This window comes from Pleurodeles waltl, chromosome 9 (assembly GCF_031143425.1).
Source record: "Pleurodeles waltl isolate 20211129_DDA chromosome 9, aPleWal1.hap1.20221129, whole genome shotgun sequence".
Classification (NCBI taxonomy): domain Eukaryota; kingdom Metazoa; phylum Chordata; class Amphibia; order Caudata; family Salamandridae; genus Pleurodeles; species Pleurodeles waltl.
In genome coordinates this window covers 1,053,183,760-1,053,211,537 of record NC_090448.1, presented here as the reverse complement: position 1 = coordinate 1,053,211,537, position 27,778 = coordinate 1,053,183,760, and the positions used below count along the sequence as shown (strand labels likewise).

General features: G+C 46.9%; 1 protein-coding gene across 1 annotated transcript in view; it reads right to left on the bottom strand.

Moving 5' to 3' along the window:
* Positions 1-27,778, bottom strand: part of SOS2 (SOS Ras/Rho guanine nucleotide exchange factor 2) — a 282,480-nt gene that overhangs the window by 36,420 nt on the left and 218,282 nt on the right. The window contains exons 17-19 of the mRNA XM_069208691.1: positions 24,206-24,323; positions 5,936-6,108; positions 5,025-5,141 (exon numbers count right to left, since the gene is read on the bottom strand). Coding sequence (XP_069064792.1) covers positions 5,025-5,141; positions 5,936-6,108; positions 24,206-24,323 — 408 coding nt within the window. The remainder of the gene's footprint in view (positions 1-5,024; positions 5,142-5,935; positions 6,109-24,205; positions 24,324-27,778) is intronic.

The following is a 27,778-nucleotide window of genomic DNA, read 5'->3' as shown; positions in this document are numbered from 1 at the left end:
AAACGGCAGCGAAGACTGTACCCCAAGTGGCACATTCATCAACCGAGGGAACCATCCCGAATGGCAAGCACATAGTGAGCAATCTATGTTTCTCCTGTGGCCCCGTATGGGGGAACACAGCTTCCAGCTGATTTGTTTTCTGAGCAATCCAGAACAGTATTTTTTCTCGATCCGACGGCACTTTACCCATAATGGTATGCACCGTTTGTGGATTAATCCCAGTAGCCAATTGATATCCACCAGCTACTGGCGGTGCTGGACGTGCTGGTGTAGTGTTCAATGTTCGCATTACGAACTGGACCAATTGTCTATATCAGTGGTTCCCAAACTTTTTCGATCCCCGGCTCCTTTGACCTATTGGCCGTGTTGGCCACGGCTCCAAATTATGTTACTTTTTTTTGGCGGGTGGGGGAACGTAATCCCAGCCTGTACCTGTACCTACACTATTTACAGTTTGACTTCTTTATTCTCTCGTTCAGGTTCCTGAAAACCATTTATTGGAAACTATGTTTGTTCTTTTGTCATAGGGATATTATTAATGGTACTTTGGCGCCCTCCGCTGGTCACAATAATTAATGCAGGGGGTTTTGTTTCCAATACCACGGTGAAAAGCTACCGATTAAAAGCACCTCGAGTGGTTTCCAGACTGTGTGCGGCGCCCCTGGCTAATTTTGATGGCGCACCAAGGAGCCGCGGCGCACAGTTTGGGAACCACTGGTCTATATAATGCCACTAACTCATTATATAATATCCTTAAATCTACAAGCGGCATAGTCTGTATGCCTGGGTGAGGTGTATATGTGGCAAACATGGGCCACGTAGGCCCTTCATTACTTAAAGGACCTAGCCTCACCCGCCGCAGTATATGTGGTAGGGCGCCTTCAAACCAGTTTTGATGCTCCTGATATGTGAGCGATATTTCATGATACTGGTATGCTTCATACCTTACGGGTACGTCCGCTATGTCATAAGTGTGAAATGTGTGCGTACGTTGGTCAGCCTCAGGAAAGGCAACCCAACAATAAAAGTGTTTCCGTTTGGTATGCTTCAGTTGCTTCTATAATCAAAGTAACGTCCCCGCCCTCTTCTGTAAGGCCATGCGCTAATAAATGTTGTGTAAGTGCATGTCTAGCATTTGCAGGAATGTCTATGGTATTAGCCATAGTTGTTTAGAGAAACGGAACACCAAAATAGGGGAAGTTTTTTCCTTTTGTGAGTTCGAGCTCGAACAACCTACAGCCTAAGCAGGTGTTACCTGTTTGGCTGAGGAGGATTCTCCCAAAGACCACGGACGTCTCCGTATAATGGTACTGAGGGTACCTGTTGTCTGTGAGACAGTGATAGTCAGGGTATCCGTAAATTAGTGCCTAAACACCATCGTTGGTGGCGCCATGTCGTAGTTCGGACTCTTGCTCTGAGCAAGACTGCTGGTCTCAGGATTACAGTACTTTCGTTCGTAGGTGACTAAGGGGGTCATTCCAACCCTGGCGGTCAATGACCGCCGGGTTGGAGGACCGCGGGAGCACCGCCGACAGGCCGGCGGTGCTCCCAAGGGCATTCCGACTGCGGCGGTAAAGCCGCGGTCGGACCGGCAACACTGGCGGTCTCCCGCCAGTGTACCGCCGCCCTTTGGAATCCTCCAAGGCGGCGCATGGGCACTGCAGGGGCCCCCGTAAGAGGGCCTCTACAAGTATTTCACTGTCTGAAATACGCGACGGGTGCAACAGCACCCGTCGCACCTTCCCACTCCGCCGGCTCGATTACGAGCCGGCATCCTCGTGGGAAGGGAGTTTTTCCCTGGGCTGGCGGGCGGTCTTTTGGCGACCGCCCGCCAGCCCAGGGAAAAACTTAGAATACCCTCTGCGGTCTTTCGGAGGGGGGAAGTCTGGCGGGCGGCCTCTGCCGCCCGCCAGACTTGGAATGACCCCCTAAGTCTCTTCCTACAACTATTTGTAACTGTTGTCCAAACCTTACCGGCTTACTAGCAGTACCTCACCGAAAACACAATAGTAAAAGGTGATTTGTAGCAGTCGCTTACGCATGGACTCAAAATACAATATCTCAGGGTTGTCGTGGTTAAACGGAAATTACCCTTTTCTCACAGATCTATAATGTCTCATACAAACAAAGGCAATAACACAGATGCAGTAAAGTTATAATAGTTTTTATTCAACATAACTGCAATTTGTGATAAGTTGCATGAAATGCAATGATTAGGATAATGCATATACCAAGCAACAGTATTGTAAAGAGGAGAGTCATTGTTATAAAGACCCCCACCATTATGCAATATAAGATAAAAATATATGTATATGTAAAAGATGGAATAAGCCCTAATACCCTAAGGAGAGTAGGTCTAACCTCCTACCTAAAAAGGAAGAGCTGGGTTCGTTAAACCTAATCTGCCAAAACCGTGTCCATGAGAGGAGCCCCCAACCCTCGTTACCTTGGAATGAGGTCTCTATCTCAGACTCCGCAGGGACACGAAGACTGGATCAGTGTCAAGATGACTGCAGCATCGGTATCAGCGATGGTGGCGATGCCCTCTGGTCGGAATCCCTCTGATTATCTGTCTAAAAGTGTGTTGTATTTATACAGATCTACAAGGTCCCCTGACATAAGTGTTATTCATAACAATAGATAACAGGCATGCTTGGGACGGCAATTAATATCAACAATCCCTCGAAAGTATAGAGAGGGAAAATCCCTAAGTGTGAATGCCTACTGTATGTTTGTCTTTCGTGCTTGATCTTGACGCTTTGGCGCAGTGACACTGATAATAGAACCCATAACAAGTGGCCTAACTATAAACAAGGCCGCCATTTTAAAGGAAATAAATAATTAAATGGACTAAGCCAGAGCAAGCTAAGTAGGTTAAAAGTCACTGGGTGACGGGGGCACGAGTTTACAAGCCTACGGCTAAGCTAACTCCTGTTAACCCGTTAAAACAAACTAGGATTCACTACAGTCTGAACTGTGTGTGGAGGTGGGCTGGGATGTGGAGGCGGCAATGTGAAATTGGAGGCACTAACTTTCCTGCACAATCTAGAGAATCCACATATCTGAAGTAATGTTTGCCCACTGAAGCCGTAAGCGCATCAGTCTTGTTCCGACAGATGTTGAAGGGTTGAGGCAGGGGGACAGGGTTTAGGAGGGAAGGAGTGTCATTGCTTTGCAAGGGAGGAGGCCACTGCGAGGCTTCGCGTCCAGCACATCTATTCGTTTCTCGAAAATGGGGCCTTCCGTGATGTTCGATCTGTGAGGCTTCTCATCCAGCACATCTATTATTTTCTCCAAAATGGGGACTTCCGTGATGTCTGATTTGGGTATTAAGGGCCTATTTGGCATGGAGGTCTGTGTCTCCAGAGTTGAAGCTTTCAGTGCCTCAGGGGTGGCAGTGCTTGGTGAGCGTGCTTTGCGTGAAGCTTTGGTTGGTGCAGTTGCCACCTCTTGGGTGCAAGTAGCCCTGCTTGGAGGCACTGACCCTGAGGTTGCAGGTGTTTTTGGCTCTGCTCCGGGTTTGATTCCTGACTCTTGTGGGAGTGGTGCTCTGCCTTGGCTGCTGTGCTTTTGGAAGTGCGCTACTGACCTGTAGGCGTGACCTCGGCATGCAGTGTGAACCTTAACTTCAGTCCAGAGGTCATCAGGTGCTGCACCTCTGGTACAAGGAACTCAATCCACTCCTCGAGGAAAGTGCCTCCGGAGAAATGCACCTCTAACTTCTGGAGCTTGGCGTGGCAGGATGATAGGCAAGATTCTCTCTTCCTCCTGGTTGCCTAGCAAACTTTACGCACCAAAAGTGTTGAGGTGTGTCCGAGAGCAGCTGTTTCTGCATGTTGTGGTGCTTCCAACGTCTCTCCCTCTGATGCTCAAGAGTTCTCTTACAGCAGAAGGCAAGAAAGGTGTTGCAGAATACCTCAATGGGCTTTGAGGAGGAGCAGAGGGTGCAGATCTTGTGGCAGTCGGCATAGTGGTATTTATCATTACATGTCTTCTATGCATGCTTGAGAGTCCTCCGTTAGAGTCTGATGGAAATGGAGGCTCGAGGCAGCGATGCTTGTAGGTTCATGGAGTGTTGGTCGTTGGATGTATTGTACACAAATGAGCTGTGTACAAGTGTCAGCTCAAAATGGGTACATAGGAAATCCTAGTAATGGGATGCATATTTATGAAAATGTTGAATCAAGATATTTACAGATGTTACAGACTTCTGTTACAGAGGAAGTAATGCCCTCAGAGTTGTGCGTGGCAGTGTTGCGAGTAAGGCAGGTGAATGGGATGGGCTGCCTTTAGTAACAAGTTGGCATATACTGATTGAAAACATTTAAATGTTGACAGGCGAATCATTCACAATTTTCAATGTAGTGTCAATAGAAAAATAAACTGATGCAACCTAAGAATTATTACAAGCACAACTGTAAGATTGAGAAGTTTTAGAAATGTGAAAGTATGAATTGGGGAACAGATAGAAATTTTTGATAGACAGAAATCCATCATTCATATGCAGACAGAAAACTTAAAAGGACCTGGATGAAATCCGTTTACACATTTTCACTGAATAAACTGCACTCACTCAACAGATTTTTTTTTTTTTTTTTTTTAACAATATGTGTCACCAACAGGTTTCAACTGAGAACAAGATATCAAACACCACTGGAAAAGACACTCTGTTTCAGAAAAAAATGATAAACCTTGTAAAAAATTATTTCTGATATCAACTGATTATGCAAATGAGGAGAGTGCATTCCACCTTCTATATGTTCCCAAAACCCATATTCGGAACACAGGCTAGCTGATAGCTCAAAATGATATACTTAGTAAAATTGAGTTAGGTTTAAAGCATTAAAATGTGTTAATATATGGCATTACAGAGAGAAAATAGATTTCACAAGAACAGCAAAACAATGGCAATATGAACAACTTAAAAACAATTTATACAGGTCTACAGCATCGTGAATTTTACATGTGCTATTTTTCCTGACTAGCTTACATGCCCAAAACAGTCCAAAAAAAAAAACACTTACAAATCGAGGTGGCTGTTTGCAATTTCGAGGTTCGATTTCTAGAGATTTGTTGAACAAGTAGTCTGTGAACGTTTTCTCCGATTCGTTATCCATTGGATTAAGATTTTCAAAAAACCTCTAAAATGACATTCAAGCATAGTGTCAGTCACATTAGTTAGTATGAGAATGAATAAGGGAGAAACTGTGTGCCACAAATTACAGTTGCAAAACAGAACTTATAAGGCAGATGAAGTAACAGAAAACCTAGGCTGTAGCTTCCAGCTACAGGCTAAGTTCTCTAGTAATTTATACACATAAGTATGTGATTTATAGGAGGGTATATTGTTTTCTGTAAATTATAACATAATGTGGATATTATGCCCAGTAAGATTCTTCATCCCATAAATACAACTGCTTCTAGATTTCTTGATTGACATTGGACTTGTAAAAATACCTAGTACTCTGTTTTCCTCATATACATACTTGTTAACCTATCAGATCACTGCAGCTGGGAAGTGTTGGGAACTGTGATTAACTCAATGAGTGCTATGTTCGGAGATACCAACAAAATCATTGTAAGAATGCCATGGGTGGGTGTTATCTTGTGCTCCGACTGCATTTAATTGGTTTACATTATCTGATTGCAAGACCCGTAGCCATCCTCAATTTTACTGATACTTTGGGTTAATTCCTCATTCTTGCATGCTTATGTGTGCAGCATGTTAACTTGTATTTTACCCTACAACATATGGGAGCTACCAAAAACAGTCTATCAAACAAAAAGATTCTGAAAACAATTCTGGTCTACACTAATCACAAATCGATTTACATTGACCCAGAAACAAATGTCCTTGAATGCTCTTCACTTCATAGTGATGCTCTGTACAACAATCATAAATTTGTATGAAGCAACTCTCAGATTCATTCCATACCCTTATATCAGCTTCTATACGTAAACAGTACGGTTGGTTTTGGTACTGCTGAATTTCTCCAGTAATTTCAGCCACTTTTCTTCTTTTACTGAAATTTATCAATTCTTTTCCTTGTCTTTTAAGAAAGTCAGGATTCCCTTCTTCAGTTTTCAGAATATTTGTTAAATATATTCCTGTTAGAGAGAAAAACAATTAAAGTGCGTGCGCAGCTGGGGATGTTACACATTGAGGATGCATATCACTACAATGGTAACTCTGAGAACGATACAAATGGCAACACATCATAATCCAATGAATGGTAGTAAAGAAATGTACAAAAAGAAAATCGGATGAATGTGGTAAACTTATAGGCAAACGGATTTCCATTAGATATAAAGCTAGGTTCTGTCTTTCCCCAGTTTTAGAGGGACAATTGTACCGGATGAGAATGTAAACCGATGGTTGAAAATTATCTACACTGATAATACTTGATATTGTTCACTTAAAACATGCTTGGCTTTGATGTAGACTGTCACTGACCGTCCATGAGCCACAGAGCAGACAGGGCCACTGGGTAAAAAAAACTGAGGGTTGGGCTCATTCGCCACTGGTGTCCTGGGGCCTGTCGTACTATGGCTCTGCCAAATGGGCCAAAAAAACCCTTTTCTCACTTGATTCTCAGGGTAGCAAGGGCAAGCAGTCAAAGGCTTGATAGGGAGTAATCAGAATTCAACCAACAGACACAATAATGTAATCTCCAACCCAGTGCTCATCTTTAGTTGATAAGAAAGTACTTAATCTCACAGCAAAACAAAATACAACATAGTTCAGAGAGAGGTACAGTGGTGTATTCTCCTCAATGAAACCCAGTAAGGTAGGGGGCGTGGCCGCACGATCGAAAATGGCGCACGCATAAGTTAGGCGCTCCGGAGGGGCCTACAAATAATCCTGCAAAATCTATGCCTAGCCCCAGGGCATCCCGCAACTGCAGAGTGGGGGAGCCGAGGAGGGCACCAGAGAAATGTGGAGCCCGATCGGGGCGCGGTTGAGTGGCTACAGCAGAAGTCGGGGAGCCTCGGAGCTGTCTGCCCGGCCTGCCCGGGGACTCGAGTGCGGGCGCGCGGCCTGCGGGGAGCGGCCTGGGAGGATCTGGTGGGACCGGGATTGAAGCTGCTTGGCAGGTGACGGAGCCGGGAGCTGGGGGGCTCCCTCGGGCGGATCAGGTGGTGCGCGCCGCTTGCCGCAACGCGGGCCCGACCTGGAGCTGAAGAGCGGGCCCCAAATAAACAAAACATCAAGGAAGCGGGTGAAGCCGGCAGACCCAGACTCCAGGGGCGGCCGGTATCCACATCCGGCACAAGGGCAGAAAGGACGCGGGGACCGACCCCTGGGCACGCAGGAACCCCCCAGGGCTGCACCGGGGGACAGGAGGAGGTGGCGGAGGCCCGAGATCGGCGCCCCGGAGCGGGGGGAGTGCTGCGCGTTGCTCCCCTGGCCCTGGAGGACCTTTTGGACACCAGTGGGGCCCACTGGTCTGCACCTGTGCCCCCAAAGACCAGCGCCCTGAAGGGGGCCCTTAAATAAAGAAAGGAGAGGAAGAATCCTGGCGAGCGGCGGCGGACCCTGGGCGGGGGTGACTACCAGCCTAGAGCGGAGGAGAGCAAAGGGGCGCCGGACTCTCGTGGGACCCCTGCAGGATTGGAACGGCAGACTGGCGCGGGGGTCGCCTGGAAGTAGAGGACGAGGTGGGAGACCAATCGCAGAACGAAGGGCACGGTCCAACCTGAGTGGAACCAGGAAGGGAGGAATCGTACAGAAGAGTGACCGAAGTAAAAGCCGGACTATCGCCCGATCTGGGTTGTGCGCCCCCTTGAGCGCCCGATGTCCCCCAAGAACCGCCATAAAGGTAAACCAATGGACAGTATGACACCTGCTGAACGCAAGGGGGGGAGCCACTGGACCCTCCACAACCCAGAGTACAGGACACCTTAGATAAGACCCTGGGTGCAATAGAGGACACCAAAACTACTCTACAACGCGACATCAATCAGGTCGCAGTTGAAGTCGGCCTGCTAAGGGCGGACCACCACAAGCTAGTGGATAGAGTAACAGAAACTGAGAATACTCTGGCTGAAATTGCACCGCAACAAAAAGACCTAAAAGCCGAGGTGACGTACCGAACAGATAGGGTTGCGCGCAAAGAGCACAGGACGCAGAAGGGAGAAGTCGTAGGAGCAATGTGCGAGTGGTAGGGCTGCCGGAGGGGGCGAACATGATGAAGTTCCTAGAGGAGTGGTTGCGCACAACTGTCGCACCGGAATGCTTGACCCCTTTCTACACTCTGGAACGGGCTCATCAGGTGCCCTCGAGGCCTCTTGCACCGGGCCGGCCTCCGCGTGTGGTGATCGCCAGACTGCTGCACTACAGAGACAGGGATATTCTCCTACAGAGAGCCAGAGAAGCGGGCCCCTTTAAAGTTGCGAACGGAGAGGTGACACTATTCCCGGACTTCACGCTGGACGTTCAGACCAAGCGAGCCTCATTCCTGACAGTTAAGAGGGCCTTGAGAGATGAGGGAATCCAATACTCGCTCCTTTTTCCGGCAAAACTAAAATTGTCTATGGATGGTAAGACTACATTTTTCCAGACCCCCGAGGAGGCGTGGGATTGGTTGGAAGCCAGAGGGACCCAACTGGGACGACATGTAAATGGGAGACTGGGGGGCGGTGGAGCACGCCGGGGTTGGGGAAGATGGCGAAACAGGAATCGACCCCGCTTGGCACCAACCCAGTCGCAAAAGGAAATGGGGAAAAAGGCAGCACTAGAGTCTGCTGCATCCATGGGCAGAGAGGAGTCGCCCCCCAGGGACTCGGGCGGAGAGTCGGACGGCACGGTGATGTCTTCAGTGGACGGGTCGAGCTGCTCGGCGCAGGCACCGAGGGTGACCCCACAGACAGCGGATGAACTTGGGTAGCCAAGAACACAGCGCGGCCCGAGGCGGGGGTGGAAAGTGACTTTTGTGGCCCCCTCCGGGCATGGTCCCCCCACCAGAGTCTCGTCCATTCCGACAGTCTGGCGAGAACTAGAGTTGAAGGTTTAAAGGAGTTGCACGGTTGCACAATATTTTGGGCAGCCCTCTGTTTGGAGGGCGCCCTGGGGAAGGGGAGTTGGGTTTTACAATTGTTAGTTCTGATGGTGCTTCGCAGGAGGTGGGTTGTTAGGGTTAGACATACAGTCAGACACAGGAGGATTCAGGCCACTGGGGCGGGCCAAGAAGGCTATGGCGCGATTGTCTCTCCGATATGGCAGAGTATAACCTGCTAACATGGAATGTGTGGGGGATGGGAACGCCAAACAAAAGGCACAAAATTATGTCCTACTTCAAAAGAAGGGGTATTCAAGTAGCGTTGCTACAAGAGACCCATTTAGGAAAAGGGGGAAGTAGAAAAGATAAGGCGTAGATGGAGGGGACAGGTGTACGCTACAGAGTACTCGGCATATGCCAGGGGGGCGCTGGTATGGGTACGTGCTGGGGTCCCCTTTGAAGTAGAATCCACCAACATTGATCATGAAGGCAGATATGTGGTATTAGAAGGAAGATTACACGGTGTGCAGATCACCTTGAGTTGCATTTATGCCCCCAACCAGGACCAGATCCCCTTTATGACACGGCTGTCAGGTCAACTCACGCGTCTGCGGGGGGGGGGGTCTCTTGATTGGTGGGGACTTTAATAGTGTGCTGGATATAGAATTGGACCGGTCTACCCCACCACTCTCTGGAGCAACGACACGTAGGGTAGCCCAAAAGCTTAGTGAATCGCTAGACGCATGGGAATTATTAGATATATGGCGTGAGCAGCACCCTGCCGAAAAAGATTATTCATACTATTCAGGACTCCACAGAGTGCACACCAGATATGACAGAGTGGTCTGTTCAGCAATGCTGATGCAGGGGATGGTCCACTCTGAATATCTGGGACGTACGCTGTCTGACCACAATCCTCTACTACTGACCTGGAGAGTGAAGGATGATAGGCCCCCATTCCGATGTGGCGATTGGCCCCTGGAACCCTAGAAGACCAGACATACAGGGATGATCTTCGCCTCTTCTTGGCTGACCATATTAAAACTAATGAGGGATCCACTGACTCTAGATCTATAGAGTGGTCGACCCTTAAAGTGACAACCAGGGGATATTGTATGGGACAGACGACGGGGGTGAGATGAACACTAGAACGGGAACTGACCAGGCTTGAGAAGGAAATACACGAAGGGGAGCAGAGACAGGGAACAGACGAGCAGGAAAGGGAGAGATATGCCCAAACACGGAGAGCCCACTCTCAGGCTGAAGAACAACTTAGATGCCATAATGTGCAAAACTACATGGCCTCACTACACTCTGAGGAGGGGAGATCAGGTAGAAAGCTGGCGTGGCTGGTGAGACCAGGAGGGGAAGGAGAGCCTATCACCAAGGTGATAGCCAAAGATGTAGAGAGAAGACAGTCCGGATACTATAAATAACGCCTTCAAAGAATACTATGCTCATTTATATAAGAAACCCGGGGAACACGACGTTCCTGCCCTTGGGGCGTTTCTGCAACAACTCCCCTTGTCAACGCTGACGAATGAGGAGCGGGAGGGGCTGGGAGCTGCAGTGACAGTAGATGAGGTACGGAATGCCATATCGCAACTAGCCCCCGGGACGACACCAGGGACGGACGGCCTGCCTATGGATTTCTATAAGAAATACTAAACTTTATTGGCCCCCCGACTGGTGGAAGTGTACTCTGAGGCGTTGAGCCGGGGTGAGCTACCGGCTACATTGAGGGAGGCATTGGTGGTCCCTCTGCCCAAGTCCAAAGCTGGAGAGACATCAGTTGCTAAAATTCGCCCCTTGTCAATGTTGAACAATGATTTAAAAATACTCAGCAAAATCATGGCCAACCGGTTGCTTGGCCACATGCCCATGCTGATACACAAGGATCAGAACAGGTTTGTCCCGAACCGAAGCACATCCCTTAACCTGAGGCGACTATTTGCCATCCTACATATGCCCAGGGAAGCGAAACCTATGACGGGGGTACTACTCGCCGTGGACTTCGAAAAAGCTTTCGACTCGGTTAGGTGGGACTACCTGAGGGGACTACCTGAGGGCAGTGATGAGACAGATGGGGTTGGGAGAGGGTTGGCTAAAATGGGTGGACTTGCTATATGCGTCCCCCCTGGCTAGGGTAAGGACAGACAGGACGGTATCCGACACCTACCCAATTCACAGGGGCACTAGGCAGGGATGCCCCTTATCGCCACTACTATTTGCACTGGCCATTGAGCCGTTAGCAGCCCAACTGCGAAGGGATGGCAAGGGCAAAGGGATACACTGGGGACAATCAGAGCATATCGTTTCCCTTTATGCGGATGATATACTTATCTACCTCAGGGACGGAGAGATGGGACTCCCCTGGGCTCTGGATGCTTTGGAGCACTTCGGGACTGCGCCTCAAGAGAGGCAAAACATATGTTTTTCCCATGCTGACGGGTTGCAATCGGCCTGCTTCGTGCCCCGAGGACGTAGGTTGGGTGCCGAGGACCTTTAAGTACCTGGGAATACAGGTGTTCCATGAGGTGGGGGACCTCCGTGACCGCAATCTTGGTAGGGCACTCCGCTCCCTACGTGCCTCAGTGAAGTTCTGGCGCTCCTTGAGGTTAACCATAATGGCCAGAGTTGCATTGTCTAAAATGATAGTTCTGCCCAGTTTACTTTATTACTTCGCGAATCTGCCGCTGCTGGTCACTTCGGCTTGGTTCCGGGAACTTAATACACTGATTAGGGAGCTTATATGGGACGAAGGCCGTAGACGCACAGCACTTTCGACTCTCTGTAGGCCGACACACCTGGGGGGCCTAGGAGTCCCTGACTTTGAGTTTTATTATTTAGCATCACAATTGAAATGGATTGCTGCGTGGCTGGGAGGAAGGGGACAATTGGATAGATGCACCGCTCAGGGAGAGATTGGAATGGAACGAATCATTGCACATATGATAAATATGAAAAGGACCAAGCAGGCGGACAGTCTGATGACGAGTGTAGCCGCAGCATGCTGGAAGAAAAGTACGAGAAGAGTAGGGGTAGGACAGCCATACTCCCCGGAGCTACCGCTCTCGGTACTAAGGGAAGAAACAGATGAGAGGAGCCTGGTGGGCATGGGGCTGGGACCCTGGAAGAAAGCAGGTGTGGGGACAGTTGGGGTGCTGTTCCGGGAGGGGGTGCTGAGGTCTTTTTCGGAACAGAAATGGGGGTTCCGAGGGGACAGTTTCTCCAGTACAGGAAACTAACACACACCCTTAGAGAACACTGGGGAACGATTAATGCAGAACCTCCCACCCACAGAGTACTACACTTACTATTAACGTCTGGTGGGGACTCCCACTTAATTGCTAAAATCTACAGGTCCCAAAACGAGGAATGACTGGATGCACTGCAGCCTCAGAGAGAAAAGTGGAAAAAGACAGTGAGCAGGGAATTAACAGATGCCGAGTGGGGCAGGGCACTAGCATATCCCCGGACGGTATCCAGAAACACCCGGCTGAGGTATATACAGTACAATTATATGCATAGAACATACCTCACCCCACATAGATTGACACGAATTTACAGGGGAACTCCAAAGACATGCCCTAGGTGTGGGAACGTAAGTGCAGACTTCGACCATATGGTGTGGAACTGCCCAGAGCTCCAGAGGGGCTGGGTTGTGGCGCTGGCTGACTTGGCGCGAGTGCTGGAGGTGGAGCTTGGCCTGTCCCCAGCTACATGTTTACTGGGTTTGAGAGCGGGTATCCCTCTAGGGAGAGTGAGGGGGCGCTTTCTAGATCTAGCACTCATTCTCTATAGGAGACGGATTACGATGGGCTGGAAGTCCCCCAGGTGCCCATCAACGAGTGAGTGGAGACGGGACGTGTCAAAGTGGGCTCGAGCAGAACTACAAGTGTTGAGAAGCGAGGAGGCAAGGGGCATGCGCCAAACTCCCATCGCCTTGGTATGGGAAGAAATACTTCTGAGATGGGACAATCTGACCAGGGAAGGGGAAGTGGTAGAGGAAGGGCCAGAGTGACCAGTGGTATAGGGCACGGGGCAGTGGGGCTGGTTGGAGAATATAAGTGAGGGAAGGGTCAGGGAGGGGGGGACCGGGACCACTTGGGGCGGACAGCGGAGGATACAGGAAGGTTGAACCCCACGAGATAGGACATAGATAGTCTCACCCCCCAAGCACATCTATACCCGACGGAGGAGACAGAGATGACGATCAGAGGAAGGTACTGGCTCGGCCTCAGTGGAGTGAGAGGGGGGGGGAAAAAAAAAAAAAAAAAAACACCATGGCAGTAAAGGTCGCCTGTTTGCAATAGCGCCAGAAAGTTAAAATAATAGGTAGTATTAGATAAGACTTATGTAGACACACGGGTAATCCAGGTTACAGACGACCATATGACAGGGATGAATACCTAAGTCACTGAAACAAGCTAGGCACACTGCAATCTTAAAGCCACTAATCACTCCTAAGATAACAGGAAATGTGGTGGGAGCCCTAGAGAATGCAGGAATCCTTTGTACCATTAAAGATCAATAATGTGCATTAAATGGAAATCTGCTGATGTTACCAATGGTATTGCAAATGTAACACAGTGAAAAGTTAATAAAGATATATTAAAAAAAAAAAAAAAAGAAACCCAGTAAGGTGCTGCACCTCTAACTGTGCAAACTCTAAACATTTTTCTTTTATTTCACAAGTGTTTTATTGGTATTTTATACAACAGGACAATTAAATAGCATGAGGAGTAGGTCCACATTTATAAAGTACAGGGTAGATATAAGTGTACTGTTTTGCAATGGTGAGGTGAGGTTAATCACTGTATGTATTGTGTCATTGAGTGGTTTTTGATGTTGTGGTTAATGATTAAGGTACCTCAGCTGCAGATGACTGAGTTAGAGTAAAAAGGCAGAAACGAAAGAAGAGATGAAGAAGGTAAAGGGGGTGAAAAGTAGGGAGTACGTGGGGAGGGAGGTGGGAAGGGAGAGGAGGAGGTGTAAGAGTGGGGAGAGGAGGGGAAGGGTGGGAGATTGAGCGATTGAATGCATGAATAATCGAGTGATCAGATGATCGTGATTACACAGATGAGTGAGACATAAAGATGTCTAGTTCACACCAGAGTTTACCATTCTTCATTGATGCTGTCATCAAGTATACGTTTAGTGAGTTACAGGCAGTCCTGGTGAATTCGACTCATTCCCACCATGTGTGGGGGGATAGTTTGGATGGGTCTTTCCATTCATTGAGGATAACTTTAAAGCCAGTTGTGACTAGAATGCCCTATACGAGATGGCTCTCTTTGTTTGATGCCTGTTTAATGTCAGGGGGGAGGATGCCAAGTGTAACAGAGGTTAAAGTAGGAATCTATTTTGTATGAAGTATTTGAGATATTGTATTACTGATGTTCTGCCAGAACTTTTTGGTGGAGGTGCACTCCAATAGCATTTGTTTTAAAGTCTGTTTCCTTCTCACAGCTCCAGCATGTGTCGAAGGAATGAAGGCCTAGTTTATAAAGTTTGGGCCATTTTGGCAATGCAGTATCTGCTTTGTGCTAGTGATGGAATTATTATGTCGGAAGTGAGGTTGCTCCAGGTAGATGGCCAGTCCTGCGAGACCTTTGCAGTGTTATTGGAGTCTGATAGGAGAGTTTCCTACTTGTTTTGTGTTGGGTTATTTAGTGAGGTTTTTGTGGGGGATAGGAGGGAGTACAGTTTGGAAACTAAGTGACTGCATTTGGTAAATTTTTCTAATGTGTTGGGTAGGTCAGGGGGGTTGGAGGTTTATGTTTGGCTACAAGTGATTTTATTTTAAGGAAATGGTAAAAGTCTAGGTCGTTTAAGTCAAATTTGGGTTCTGAGGGGTGCCGATATCTCTCACCAGGAAAATATATTTTTCTGCCCATTTCTCTATATACATCGTTCTCCCTTCTTGCTTTAGGTTTTCATTGTGCCATATCAAGGCTGGACATGAGTGTTTAATTTTGTTGGGTAGTTTGATGTCAATTTTCAGAGTGCCTGTGCTGTGCTGGATAGAATGTTTATAGAGTGCTGTATTTTAATTTATTTGAAGCTTAGCAGTGAAGTGAGGGATAAGGGTTTAGTGAGGGCGATTTCAATAGCGAGCCATGGCGGTGAGGGGTTGTTGGTGGTTAGGATCCAGTGGCTCCCCGGTTTCGTCAGGAAGGCATGTTGGTATCTCCTGTAGTCAGGAAAGTTTAGACTGCCAAGTTTTTTTCAGGAAGTCTCAGCTGCTTTAAGGCAATTCGGGGCTTTTTAGACTTCCAGAGAAATGCGGTAAGCAATGAGTCTGAGAGCTATATGGGGGACATGCTAATTAAAAAGATAATGAGGTGAGTAATCATCATTTTGATAGATTCTATTCTATCCCACCAAGTAACGAACCTCTGAGCTATCTTTGATCTTATCTAGCGCCTTTTTCTCGTTGAGATCGATGGAGTCTTTAAGGTTATGACTGAACCATATACCCAGGTATTTCTTATCATCTGGGGTCCATTTGAGTCCATAGAGGCTGATGTGTGAACTGTTGCAGTACACATTGAGACGAAGAAACTCTTTTTCTTGTTGAGGCAGTAGCCGGACATCTTAAAGTAGTCGTTGATGGTGGATATGATGTGTGGCAAGGCTGAGTCAGGCTGGGTGGTAAAAAGGCATAGGTGGCTAGTTTTTGTGGGCCTGCTGAGAAAGGGATACCGGGGATGAATGGATTTTCTCTGATCAATGTAAGTAGGGGTTCTGGCGTTAGTAGAAATAGTAGGGGGGAAAGAGGGCATCCTTGTCTGGTTCCTTATTGGAAGTAAAAGGGATGTTTATTCCAGCTTTTGGTTCTTTGTGTAGAGCAAGTATCATTTTTGAGAAAGCAGGGCCAAAGTTGAATGAGGTGAGTGATGCTTGGAGGAAGGTCCACAATACCTTATCAAAGTCCTTATCTGCATCCAGTGCTATCGCACAGGTTGGTGCACGAGTTTGCCTATTTCAGTCGCTTAGCTTAAAAGTCTGATATTATCCACGGTGAATCTCCCTTTGATAAATCCTGATTAAGAGGCATGTATTATGTTTTTGAGAATGGGCTCTTTTTTGAGGGCTAGGATCTTTGCGTATATTTTGTAGTCTGTGTTTATGAGGGATATGGATAGGTAGTTCTTGGGACTGGATGGGTCTTTCTCTTTGGGTATACCAATTATGGTTGCCTCGCGGTGGAGCCCTCATCGGAGCCATTGGAGAAGTGGGAAAATAAGACTTTAAGCGAGTGCTTAGGGAGGTAACCAAAGTTTGATATAATGACGCTGGGAAGCTGTCTGGGCCCAGGGCCTTCCTGGCTTTCATTGTTTTGATCACGTTTATAATTTCTTTGCAAGGAATCGCCTACTCTAGTGATTCTTTTGTTGACTCATCTATCTTAGTTACATTAATTTTGTTGAAGTAGTTTAAGTATATGTCATAAGATGTGTTATTACTTTTGGAGTAGAGAATATGGTAATATTTTTCGATGGTATTTAGGATGTCCTTCTTATTTGTCGGTGTGACGCTTAGTTATAGAGGTTATTCTTGTCTTCTGATGGGCCTGTTTTAAATAACAGTATTTTGCCAGCTTTATTACGTCCACAGAAATTGATGCCTTTGTATTTTTGGACTATTAGGTGAGCATTGTTATTCAGAATCTCTTCATACTGGAGTTTAATTAGATTGTTTAATTGAGTTTTGCCTTTCGTCTGTTTGATATCTTTCTCTAATGCTTTTATTCTTAGTTCTAGTTGGTCTAAGGATTTTTTAAAGTTTATTTTTCTTGACATAGGTTTAATCATGTGCCCGTGGATAGTGCATTTCAGAGCATCCCAGATGACTTATGCATTTGGACCAGAAGACCTATTGAGTTCCATGTATTCATCAATCTCTTTTTTTTTATTATTTCCTTGAAGGAGGGTTCCTACTTGAGGAGGAGGTTCATTTTCCATGTTTTTGTTCCTTATGTATTGCAAGCGATATCGTAGAGTAATGAAATACACGCATGGTGCAAGACAAGGATTGGTTCAATGGTTGGAGAAGAGATGGCTGGGACGTGCGTTTCGTCAATTAAGATATAATCGATGCGAGAGAATATATTGTGAGGATGGGAGAAAAATGAGTAATTTTTCCCTGTGGGATTGAATAGTCTCCATACATCTTTAAATTTAAGAGAACTGCATGTTTAGCATTTGTTTATGGGATCTGTTGGGTTTAAACTGTCATGCAGAATTCATGTCAAGGGTGGCGTCTCAAGGTAAATTGAGATCTCCTCCTAGAATCATTCTGCAATTTGGAGGTAAAGTTGAGAGTTTTTTTATTGAGATTAATCCAAAAGGTGGGGTTGTCGTTTTTAGAGGCATAGATGTTCATGACTGTAATTTCAGTGTTGTCCCTCTGCATTTTAGTAAGAAGCCATCTGCCTTCGGTGTCTGCTTTTGAGGACAGGATAGTGAGGCCAGAGGCTTTTGCGATAAGGGTGATCAGTCCATTTTTTGTTTGTGGCTGGGGTGCATGATGAGTCACTAACCAATGCTTTTTTAGGTGGATGGCAAACTTGATTTCTTGAAGGGGAAGCAAGTCTCCCTTAAGCTTATGTGTATAGTCTAGGATTTTCTGTTGTTTGGTGGGGTGACTAAGACCCTTGACATCAAGGGAGAGTATTTTTATGTTCTGCATTTTTTTGGGAGGGGAGTCTTCTTGTCGATGTAACCAGCTAAATGCCAGTTATTGTTTGCCGATAAGGTTGGGGTGGGGGGGGAGGTTGGCGCAGGGTTTGAAGGGATGGCACTGGTGAGGGGAACTGGAATGCACAGGACAGGAGGAAAGATATGAAAGGTAAAAAGAAAATGGACAAGAAAATGATAGTATACTGATTGATTTAATATTTGTGATGAGAATCTAGATGCAATGCAGAGGCATCTGACAAAATCTAACAGAGGATAGGCTATGGAGGCCATGAGTGGTCACGCCTAGGTCCACAGTGCAGTCTTGCCACGCCCTGTATAAAATAGGGTGTGTATTAAGAGTCACAGCAGTGTCTAAGTATGATATGTTTACCTCCATTGTATAGTGGCTGGCGTGCCTGGATTTATTTCCATAGTGGTGCCTAGCGAGTTAGTTGCAATTTAGAAGAGTGGATAATAATGTGTATTCTGTTGTTTATACTTATGTATTTGCAGGGATAATAGTTGTAGTATACAGAGAAACTGTAATATTTGTAGGCGGCTATTTGTAGGGTTGGTGACAGGTGTTGACACGTGTCATTATTTCTATTGGGTTAAGTTTTTATGTCAACAGTTAGGGCTGTGTAAAATGGTACCCAATGGGTTTCATAATTATGGAGTACGCCTTTTTTTTTCTTGAGAGTATCTTTAGAGTAATCTTGAGAGATTCCAATGGAGACGCTTTGCCACTTATATCTCTGTATTTTCTTCATTTGTGTGAGGATGGCTTCAGTATGTGAGTAGCAGAGGGGACTGAATGGAGGGCTCTTGGGGCTTCACTCTTTGCAGGCTTATGTGTTGGCACTCTGTGCACTCAGGATATTTCAAAGTCCCTGTCTAAGCTTATATTGAGTACTTGGGGGGTTCTTTTTCAATTTAGGTTGCACAGGAAGGAGCCTGGTATTTACTACCTTCAGGAAGTCCAAAAATGTGCAAGTAGCCCTTCTATTTCTATCTTCAAGCTCAGGTATGTTCCTTTCCAGTCGAGCGGTGGTGGATGGTAAAGTTTTAGAAGAGTTGTGTTTGTAGTCTTCCAGGAGGTTTATCCGTGATTATATTTCAATGCTCTTTTTGAATCCAGCTGAGGGAGTCTGTCTCTCGTCTCCCTTAGAGGGATGAGGCAAAGCGTAAAAGTTAGGCATGATGATGGACTGGCCTACGTTGAATGGGCTGACTAGCATTGGCAATGACGATGCTGAAGTCTGAGGGACCAGCCTGCAGGTAAGAAACACACGTATGGTGGCCGAGATCACAAGGCTTGCAGTTCACTGACCCTCCAGGCACACATTATTGCCACCAGAAAGTCCATCTTGATGGTGATAAGCCTAAGAGGACAGGTATTAAGCAGCTCAAAGGGAGCGCATATCAGAAAAGTAAGAACTAAGTTAAGGTCCTTGTGAGGTATAATCAAGGGAGCAGAAGGGAACATGTGTTGCAGACCTTTAAGAAACCTATCTACAAAAGAGGGCTTGAAAAGGGAAGGCTGATCTGGCAGCTGCAGAAAAGCGGAGATAACAGACAAATAACCCTTCAAAGTGCCCAATGCAGAGCCCTGTCGGGCTAGGGTAAAAGTGAACAAAAGAACTTGTAAAAGGGGGGCAGATAGGGGGTCAATTTGTATGGCTATACACCAAGCCACAAACGTACTCAAACAGCTGTTGTATACCGTTGGAAGGATGCCGAGCTGCCAAAATAATATCACAGACTTTTGTTACACAGTCAAAAGCTGTCAACTGTCACCGTTCAATCTCCACACATGAAGTGGAGAGTTAGCAGGTTCAGGTGGAAAATGTCCCCTGCTGCTGGGACAGGAGATCCTCCCAGGGCAGCCTGATCAGAGGACCGATAGACATGAAACTTCAGGTCCCGCAGCAGAGTCCGCATATGCCAACGGGTTTGCGTCACTAGCAAGATGCAGAAGATAATGAGACCCAGCAGCCTCAGAGTCAGTCTCACAGAAACCTAGGATAGAGACTGAATTATCGGCCCTGTGTCCAAAACAGCTCTGATGAAAGGGGGCATCTGAAAAGGGATCAGGTGTGACTTTGGCATGTTGATAGTGAATCCCAACTAGATCCCCCATAGTCTAGAGGTGGGAGATGGCCGCCTGGGTCAAGCCCATCTTCAACAGCCAGTCGTCAAGATAAGGGAAGACTGCCACCCCTGATCTCTGCAGATGAGTTGCAACTAACTCCATCACTTTGGTGAACACCTGAGGGACGCTGGTAAGGCCAAAGGGGAGCACGGCAAAGTGAAAGTGCTTGTGGCCTACCATGAACTGCATGTAGTGTCTCTGGGCAGGCAGGATGGGAATGTGGAAGTTTGCGTCCTGCAAGGTCAACGCTACCATCCTGTCTCCCAGGTCTAAGGAGGTCAGGGCATGGACATGCGTGAGCATTTTGAATTTCTCCTTTCTCAGGAAGAAATTAAGATGGCGCAGTTCTAGGATAGGGTGAAAGCTTCCGTTCTTTTTGGGCACCAAAAAGTAGCAGGAACAACCACCACAACCTACTTCTGATGCTGACACCCTCTCTATGGCTCCCTTGGCCTAGAGAGCTATCACTTCCTGGCAGAGCCAATAGCTATAATCCTCTGGCAGCCTTTTGCAAGTAGGTGGCATAGGTGAAGGTGTAGTCACAAATGGAAGAAGCTGTTCAGATGAGGTTACTCCTGGCTGAAGCACCCCCGTCAAGACCTTCATCTTGACGGCCACAGTGGGTTGCTGAAGATCCAAGACCTTGGCCGCCCTTATCACCATCACTGCAAATAAGGCTCACTCCTCCACAACCATTATAGGAGGAGAGACCAACCCAGTATCTGGAGAGGTGTCCAGGCCACTGGTGTCCACTAGATCCTCACACCAGGTGTCCTCGGTGCTGGTATTTGTCAGAACCCAGTGGCCCCTCCCATTCTTCCCCAAGTCCTAGCCCACAGGAACAGGGCACAGGCTCCGGCCTGGCAGGAATGTTTCTTGTTAGTGCCGGAGGATGCCATCCAGCTCTGTCAGCTTTGGAGTTGGCACAGGAAAGGTCAAGGTGGCTCAACTGGATCCATCCATGGATCCAAGAGGCACGACTGGCGCCGGGGCGAACCTGCCGGCAGGAGACCGGTAGGGGGCCCCTCCTGAACCCGCTGCAGCTGAAGGCGCACCAGTGGTAACAAGGCACTCAAATATGAAGAGCACAGCCTCATAAAACTCATGGAGTTGAGCGGGGGTCGCTCCGGCTCCAGGAAACTAGGAGAGGCATGTAGGTGGGCCTTGAATGCAGTTGTTTCCTCGTTTTGTCCGATTAATGACAGACAGGGTGAAGTTTAAGAACTCTTCGACTTCTTGCCGCCTTCTTTTTGTGGGACTTACTAAATGCCTGGAGAACTCTGACTGGGAAGATGATCAATGGCTCTGCAACCGATCCTGGAACCTTTCTGTCAACCGGGATCGAGACCGTTGCGGCGCTGCACGTTAGGGGGCAAGAGGCTTGTGGGTCTACTCCTTCAAGGCCTTGGGGGACATGGCACAGCAACTGCCACAGGTCTTGGCGTCATGGTCACGCTCAAGACACCACGGGCATATGAGGTGTGCATCCGTCGCTAACATTTGCTGGTGACAAGCGCCACAGGGCTTCAAACAAGCCTTCCTTGTGGACATCCCTTGCACACCAGGAGAAAATGTTACAGAAAAAACTTAGACAAAAGGTCAGTTAAAAGCGGACTACTGATTTGAGCTGATTGGCATGGAAAGAAAAGGACTGACTTCTGTTTGCTGGGGTAGCACATATTCAGGCACTCTGGATGTCACTTATGACATGGACTATGGCATCATGCCACGCAGGGCCGAATAGTGCCACTTACTGGCGCGCAGTAATCCCGCTTACACAAAAAACCCAAAAAACTGATTCCAGTCTAACGTCTGGGAATAACTCCAAGGTAAGGAATCTGCAGCTAGAAGTCACTATCAAATGTCTAAGTGTTGGTTTCAGGGCTCTATGCCTCACCCACTCAAAGGCGGTGCTCAGCCTGTTGGTGCCAGTGATGAGGGGAGGTTGTACTCACAGACGACATCTTCGGTTGGATAAGCTGCAGCCCTTCTGCCTTGCAGTGACATCCCGAGAAGCTGAAGCAAAGGGCCTGGTGGCCTGAGGTCTCTGGTTGTGGCACCACCTCAATATCTTGGTCCCCAAAGAGGTCAGGGCTGTCATCTTCTTGGGAATGTAATGTGGTGCACTGAGCTAGGCGCTGATCTCGGTACCAGAGCATATTTTTTTTAAAGGGAAGGCGAGGCAGGTGGCGCTAGATGCTTCATCGTGCTCCAGTTAAAGACACAAATGACAGACCTGAATGGCACTATGAACAGTACTGATTGGGAAGGGGTTATTTCCATCACAGAGTCTGCATTCTTGATGAAAGATGAAAAGTATAAGGCCCCATGAAGTGCCTAGTGCCCCAGGAGAGGTATGCAGGCCAACGGCAGAAAGAAACAATTTAACAATGGGCCCTATGCCCATTATGAGTAAGAGATGGAGTCACCATAACAACTGACTCAAAGACTACTTTGAAGAAAAACTATTTGCACATGTCAGACACAAACACTAGATGGCAGGAGTATGCACAGCATATGTATCTACAGCTACCCATGCCACAAACAATCAAACCACTGGAAGACAGAAATAGGACTTACCCAGCTTGTGCTGTGGTCTTGGGTGTGCAACGTTCACAGTTAAAATGCCATTATATTGAACTAATATTTTAAATTAAAGTATACAAGTTACGGAACATACTTTATCTGTCTCTATGAGAGCAACCTCTGTAAACAATCCAGTGTTTACCAAACTCCATCAATAATACCTTTGCAGAGAATAGTTATGCCAGAAAAGGCTGTCATAATAGTAGTCCACATGTGTACCAAGGTTATATTGAGGTTCTTTTGGGCTTTATGTTCTGTTAAAGATTTTGTGTCGGTAATTGCAGCTAAGGTTCTTTAGCAGGCAATGACATTCAAATTTTACATGTAAGCAGGTACCTGTGGTACAGGGCACAATGTGTGATAATAAGCTTTTAAATAAAATCCTACTGCTATAGGAGAACCAATGAAAATCCATTTAATTTGGGGACATAGATGGTCTTTCTCTAAATGGATAACATGGTCCCTGCCACCAGATTTTCTATTAACCGTAACAGATAATAGTGGACAGATTATAGCAGCCAGCCTCAAGTAATAAACTCAGTTGGAAGTATTTCTGTTTATGGGCGATTTGAAAGATAGAAAGTTGTCTGTAATGGCATGAAGGTTTGCAAAAATGGTCCTCACTCCATTTAGCTCATTCCTTTTTCTCTCTTCTCCTCTCATTTCCTTTTTATCCTAAACTCTTCTCAGTTCTTATTGCTTTTCCCTCTCAACTTTTTCCCCAATTCTTTTATTCTTTCTTCCATCGTCAAAAACTAATTAGTCATTGCTTAACGGGCATCTTTCAGTATTGCACATTTGGAGTCATCATAATACAGGATGAACAAGCAATACAGAAAGCGCTTTCATTTAATTATTCAGATGCATTTCTTGATGTTCTTTAGAGAATTTCACGTGTATTGCTGACTACCAACACCAGAAGGAACCACTGTGCTACAAACATGTCACTCCATATACATGGAGGACCCCTTTCATTTTATTGATAAGATTTTAAAATTGAAAAAGTTCAGTTGAAGCTAAAGTGATCAGAACAATGTTCTGACGGAGTTACTTCTATATGCTTATACCTAACTAATAAGCTAAGGAACTGGAGAAGCAATAATGGGAAGATACAGTGCTGTTGAAAGGTACTGTCCTCTTGTGGCTGACTAAATGAACTCTGCTGAGTAATCAACATTTAAATTTGTTGTCTACTAAATGTGCTGCAGTCCAATCCCGACAATGGTAACAAATGAAGTCAAGGGTGTAGACGTCAGTGCTGGGGTGGATGCTTACAATCTGAGGATTTCAGAGAGCCCAATTAAAAATAATTGAAAAAAAAGTATTCTCTTCAGAAAAGAAAATGATTACAAATTCTCAGAGGCTCCAGTGCGCATGACATGAGTGTGACATGAGAAACTGGCATCACCAGATCCACTGGCAGCATGAACAGGAAACGCATTGAACAGATGACAGTAATTTAAAGGGAGGTAATAGTAAGACATTTGAACACAAATCAAGATATCAGAGAAGAATCGCAATACAAGAGTTTGTGATGGAAAAGGTCAAATATATTCACCAATTATCAAGTATGAATCAACCCTTTTATCTTTTTAATAAGTCAAACATTTAAGAGATCTTATCTGTACAGAGTGCTTGTAAAATGTTTCAGAAAATGTTGTAAAGGAACAGCTTCAAATTGTTGACTATTCACTTCTAAATTAATAGTTCAACTGTAATTATACAAAAATAAAATTCAAGCAACAGCTTAATTTCAATATTGACCAAAATGAATAACTTACCAAAGAAAGGCACACAGGGTGGGTTAATTGACTTGAGTTTTGCTAAATATTTTTTAAAATGATCTTGACTTAATTCCACTGCTTCGTCCAACACTTTCCTTTTTCTCTCCTGCAATGCCTGACAAACAAAAATGACTTGCGTCAATAAAGTGTCGCTGAGCAAATACTGCATGTGGCTTCAAAATCATTTGACCACCAGGGTACACATATTATGGTCACTAAGATCCATTAATTAAAAAAAACCTTCAATTATGAGTACACAATAGTGCACCATCAAAGGGGGAAAGTCTCAACCTCTAAATGTCCGAGTCCCTACTCTTTATCCACACCACACTCTACATGCCTATGGCTTGATGCCCAAGGTGAGGTGCTATCATGCCCTAAATTAGGGCATGAAAGCACCCCAACCAGTGCCAGGTTGCATGGGCCCATGCTCACTCACTGCATAAATATGGGCTGTGACCCTGGTTACCATCTTTAACAAAAGGCTAGGCCCAAAGGTTAAAGCATTAACAACACATCCATACATATAGGCAATTATGCATGGGAAGGTGTTAAGTTTATTTCCCAGGTGCATGTTCTGTAACCAGGCTTATACTGAGACACTGCAGAATTTCATATATATATATACATGAAACCAAGCATATGAAGCATTACACAGTGAACAAATCAGCAGATAATCTCAACCAGAGCATTTGGGCTGTTAAGTAATTCCAAACTGGGCCAGCACAAAACTGGTTGAGTGTCAAATACTGATCAAGTGTAATCCACAGTTTATGTTGCAACAACTGGTGTATTTAAAAACTTAGGGAGTGTAGGAAGCTGGCCTCGTGTGGTGGGTACCCAAGGTACTTACACCTTATACCAGGTCCAGGTATCCCCCTTCTTAGTGGAGTGTAAGCAGGGTATAGAAGCCAGGCTCTCTAGAGGCAGCTGTGGGTGAGCAGACAAAGGCTTATCTAGGAGACATGCAAAGCTCATGCAATACCACCGTAGTCACACAGCACTTACACACGTGAAAGAAAACACTCAGCTGTACAAAAATAAAGATACTTTATTTATGGCACACATTATCACAAATCACTAGAAAGGTGACCCACCCTTAGGAGGTAAGTAATACACTAAATATTACAATAGCAAACAGAAATAGGCATATAAAAGGTTAGAAAACAGTGCAAACAGTAATAACCAATAGTGACCCTAGGGGGAGAACAAACCATTTACAAAAATAAATTGGAATGCGAACAAGGTACCCACACACCAACCCAGGAGGGGGAGTCACAGGGGACCATGAGCGTTGCAGAGGCAGCACCCACAGGAGTCCCACAGGACGGGAACACAGAAGCCTCAGAAGAAGCCCATGCAGCACTACAAAAGTGGATACCACGCCACAGGAGAACCACACAGGAGGCTGGGATTTGCAGGAAGGAGTTCTGGGGACTGAGCTGCACGTCGCCTGAAGATCCCCTGAAAGAGACGCAAACAAGCCTTGGCAGCTGCAAGAGACGAGGTGCACAAGGGTGCTGTCCTGCGTGTGAAGGGCCAAGAGGACTACTCCGGACCACCACTCGTGATACAGGATCCACACAGCTCAGCAGGAGAGGGGATCCACGGAGCCGGTGGTCGCTTGTAGGTGCCTGCAGTTGCCGGGAAGTGACATCTTCACTCCAAGGGAGATTCCTTCTTCTTGTGCAGGATGAAGAGGTGCAGTCTTCTGGGGGTGCAAGGTGAGGAAGCTGTAGCAAAGCTGGCAGGAACTCTGGATAAAATGTTGCAGAAGAGTCTTCCTCGTGGATCTGCAGCTTGTAGGTTCCTGGAGGGTCCAGTCGCGGCTCTGGGGGCCAGACGTCGAAGTAAAGGTTGCAGAGGAGTCCTGCTGGAAACCTGCAAGCTGAATCTGAGGACCCACCCAAGAGAGAGACCCTAAATAGCCCTGAAAGGGGGATTGGTCACCTAACCAGGTAAGCACCTACCAGGAGGGGGCTCTGATGTCACCTGCCTGGCCTGTGCACTCAGATGCGCCCAGAGTTCCCTGCCAACCTTAGAATCAAGATGGCAGAACCCAGGGACCCTCTGGAGGAGCTCTGCGCACCAACCCTGGGGTGGTGATGGACAGGGGAGTGGTCACTGCCCTTTGCATTATCCAGTTTCATGCCAGAGCACGGACTAGAGGGGGGGGGGTCCCATGAACCAGGTGTGGACTGGTTTATGCACGGAGGGCACCAAATGTGCCCTTCAAAGCAAAACCAGTTGCTTGGGGCAGCTACCCCTCCCAAGCCAGTTACACCTATGTCCAAAGGGAGAGGGTGTTACCTCCCTCTCCCAAAAGAAATCCTTTGTTCTGCCTTCCTGGGCTTGATCAGATCAAGCAGCAGGAGGGCAGAAACCTGTCTGAGGGGTGGCAGCAGCTGGGCTGCCCGAGAAACCATGTACGACTGGTGGTATCAATCCTGGGGGTCCTCTAAGGAGCCCCCATAGTGCATGGAATGATACTTCCAATACTTGCAATAGTATTGGGGTGTGATTTCGATATGTTTGATACCAAACATGCCCAGGTTCGGAGTGACAATTATGTAGCTGGACATAGGTAGTGACCTATGTCCAGTACCTATATAAAATGGCGTCCCCGCACTCACAAAGTCCAGTAAAATGGTGCTGGAGTTCGTGGGGGCACCTCTGCTAGTGCAGGGGTGCCCTCACACAGGTACCTGCACCCTGCCCTCTGGGCTGAGAGGGCCTACCATAATGGTGACTAACAGTGACTTGGCGCAGTGATCTGTAGTGAAAACGGGTGCATGCATCCGGTTCACGCAGACTGCAATGGCAGGCCTGCTGAACCCTTTGCATGGGTTCCCTATGGGTGGCAGAATAACTGCTGCAGCCCATAGGGATCCCCTGGAACCCCAATGCACTGGGTACCTAGGTACCATATACTAGGGACTTACATGGGGGGACCAGTATGCCAATTGAGGGAAGAAAAAGGTACAATTTAGAGGAGAGAGCAAAACTACTGGGGTCCTGGTTAGCAGGAACCCAGTAGACACAGTCAAACATACTGACAACAGGCAGAAAATGGGGGTAACCATGCCAAGAAAGAGGGCACTTTCCTACAGGGAGTCATTACGAGACTGGCAGTCAGTGACGGTCGGACTGCTGCACTCCAGGCGGTCCGAACGGCACATTACAGCCCTGGCATCAGAACACCAGGGGGATCGCCGTCCCTGCCAGGAACATGGTTCCTGATGGGCAGGGTTGTGCTCAGCCATGGTGGCGCTGAACTCCGCCCCGCCTTGCTGATTACAACCCCACTTACTGCCAACCCTGTCATGGAAAGGTTGGCAGTAAGCCAGTGCAGGTGACCACAGGATGGCCCCTGCTCTGCCCATGCCCAGAGCATGGGCAGTGCAGGGGCCCCCCTGCACAGCTCTGTCAGGATGTGCACGGTCTGCTTTGTTTTACATTATCAGTTTCTACAATTTAACGATAACAGTTACTATCAACTAATACATTTCACTTACTACATGAAAATCATGTTATATCTCGTTCATTTTGAGATACTAGATTCTAAAATGG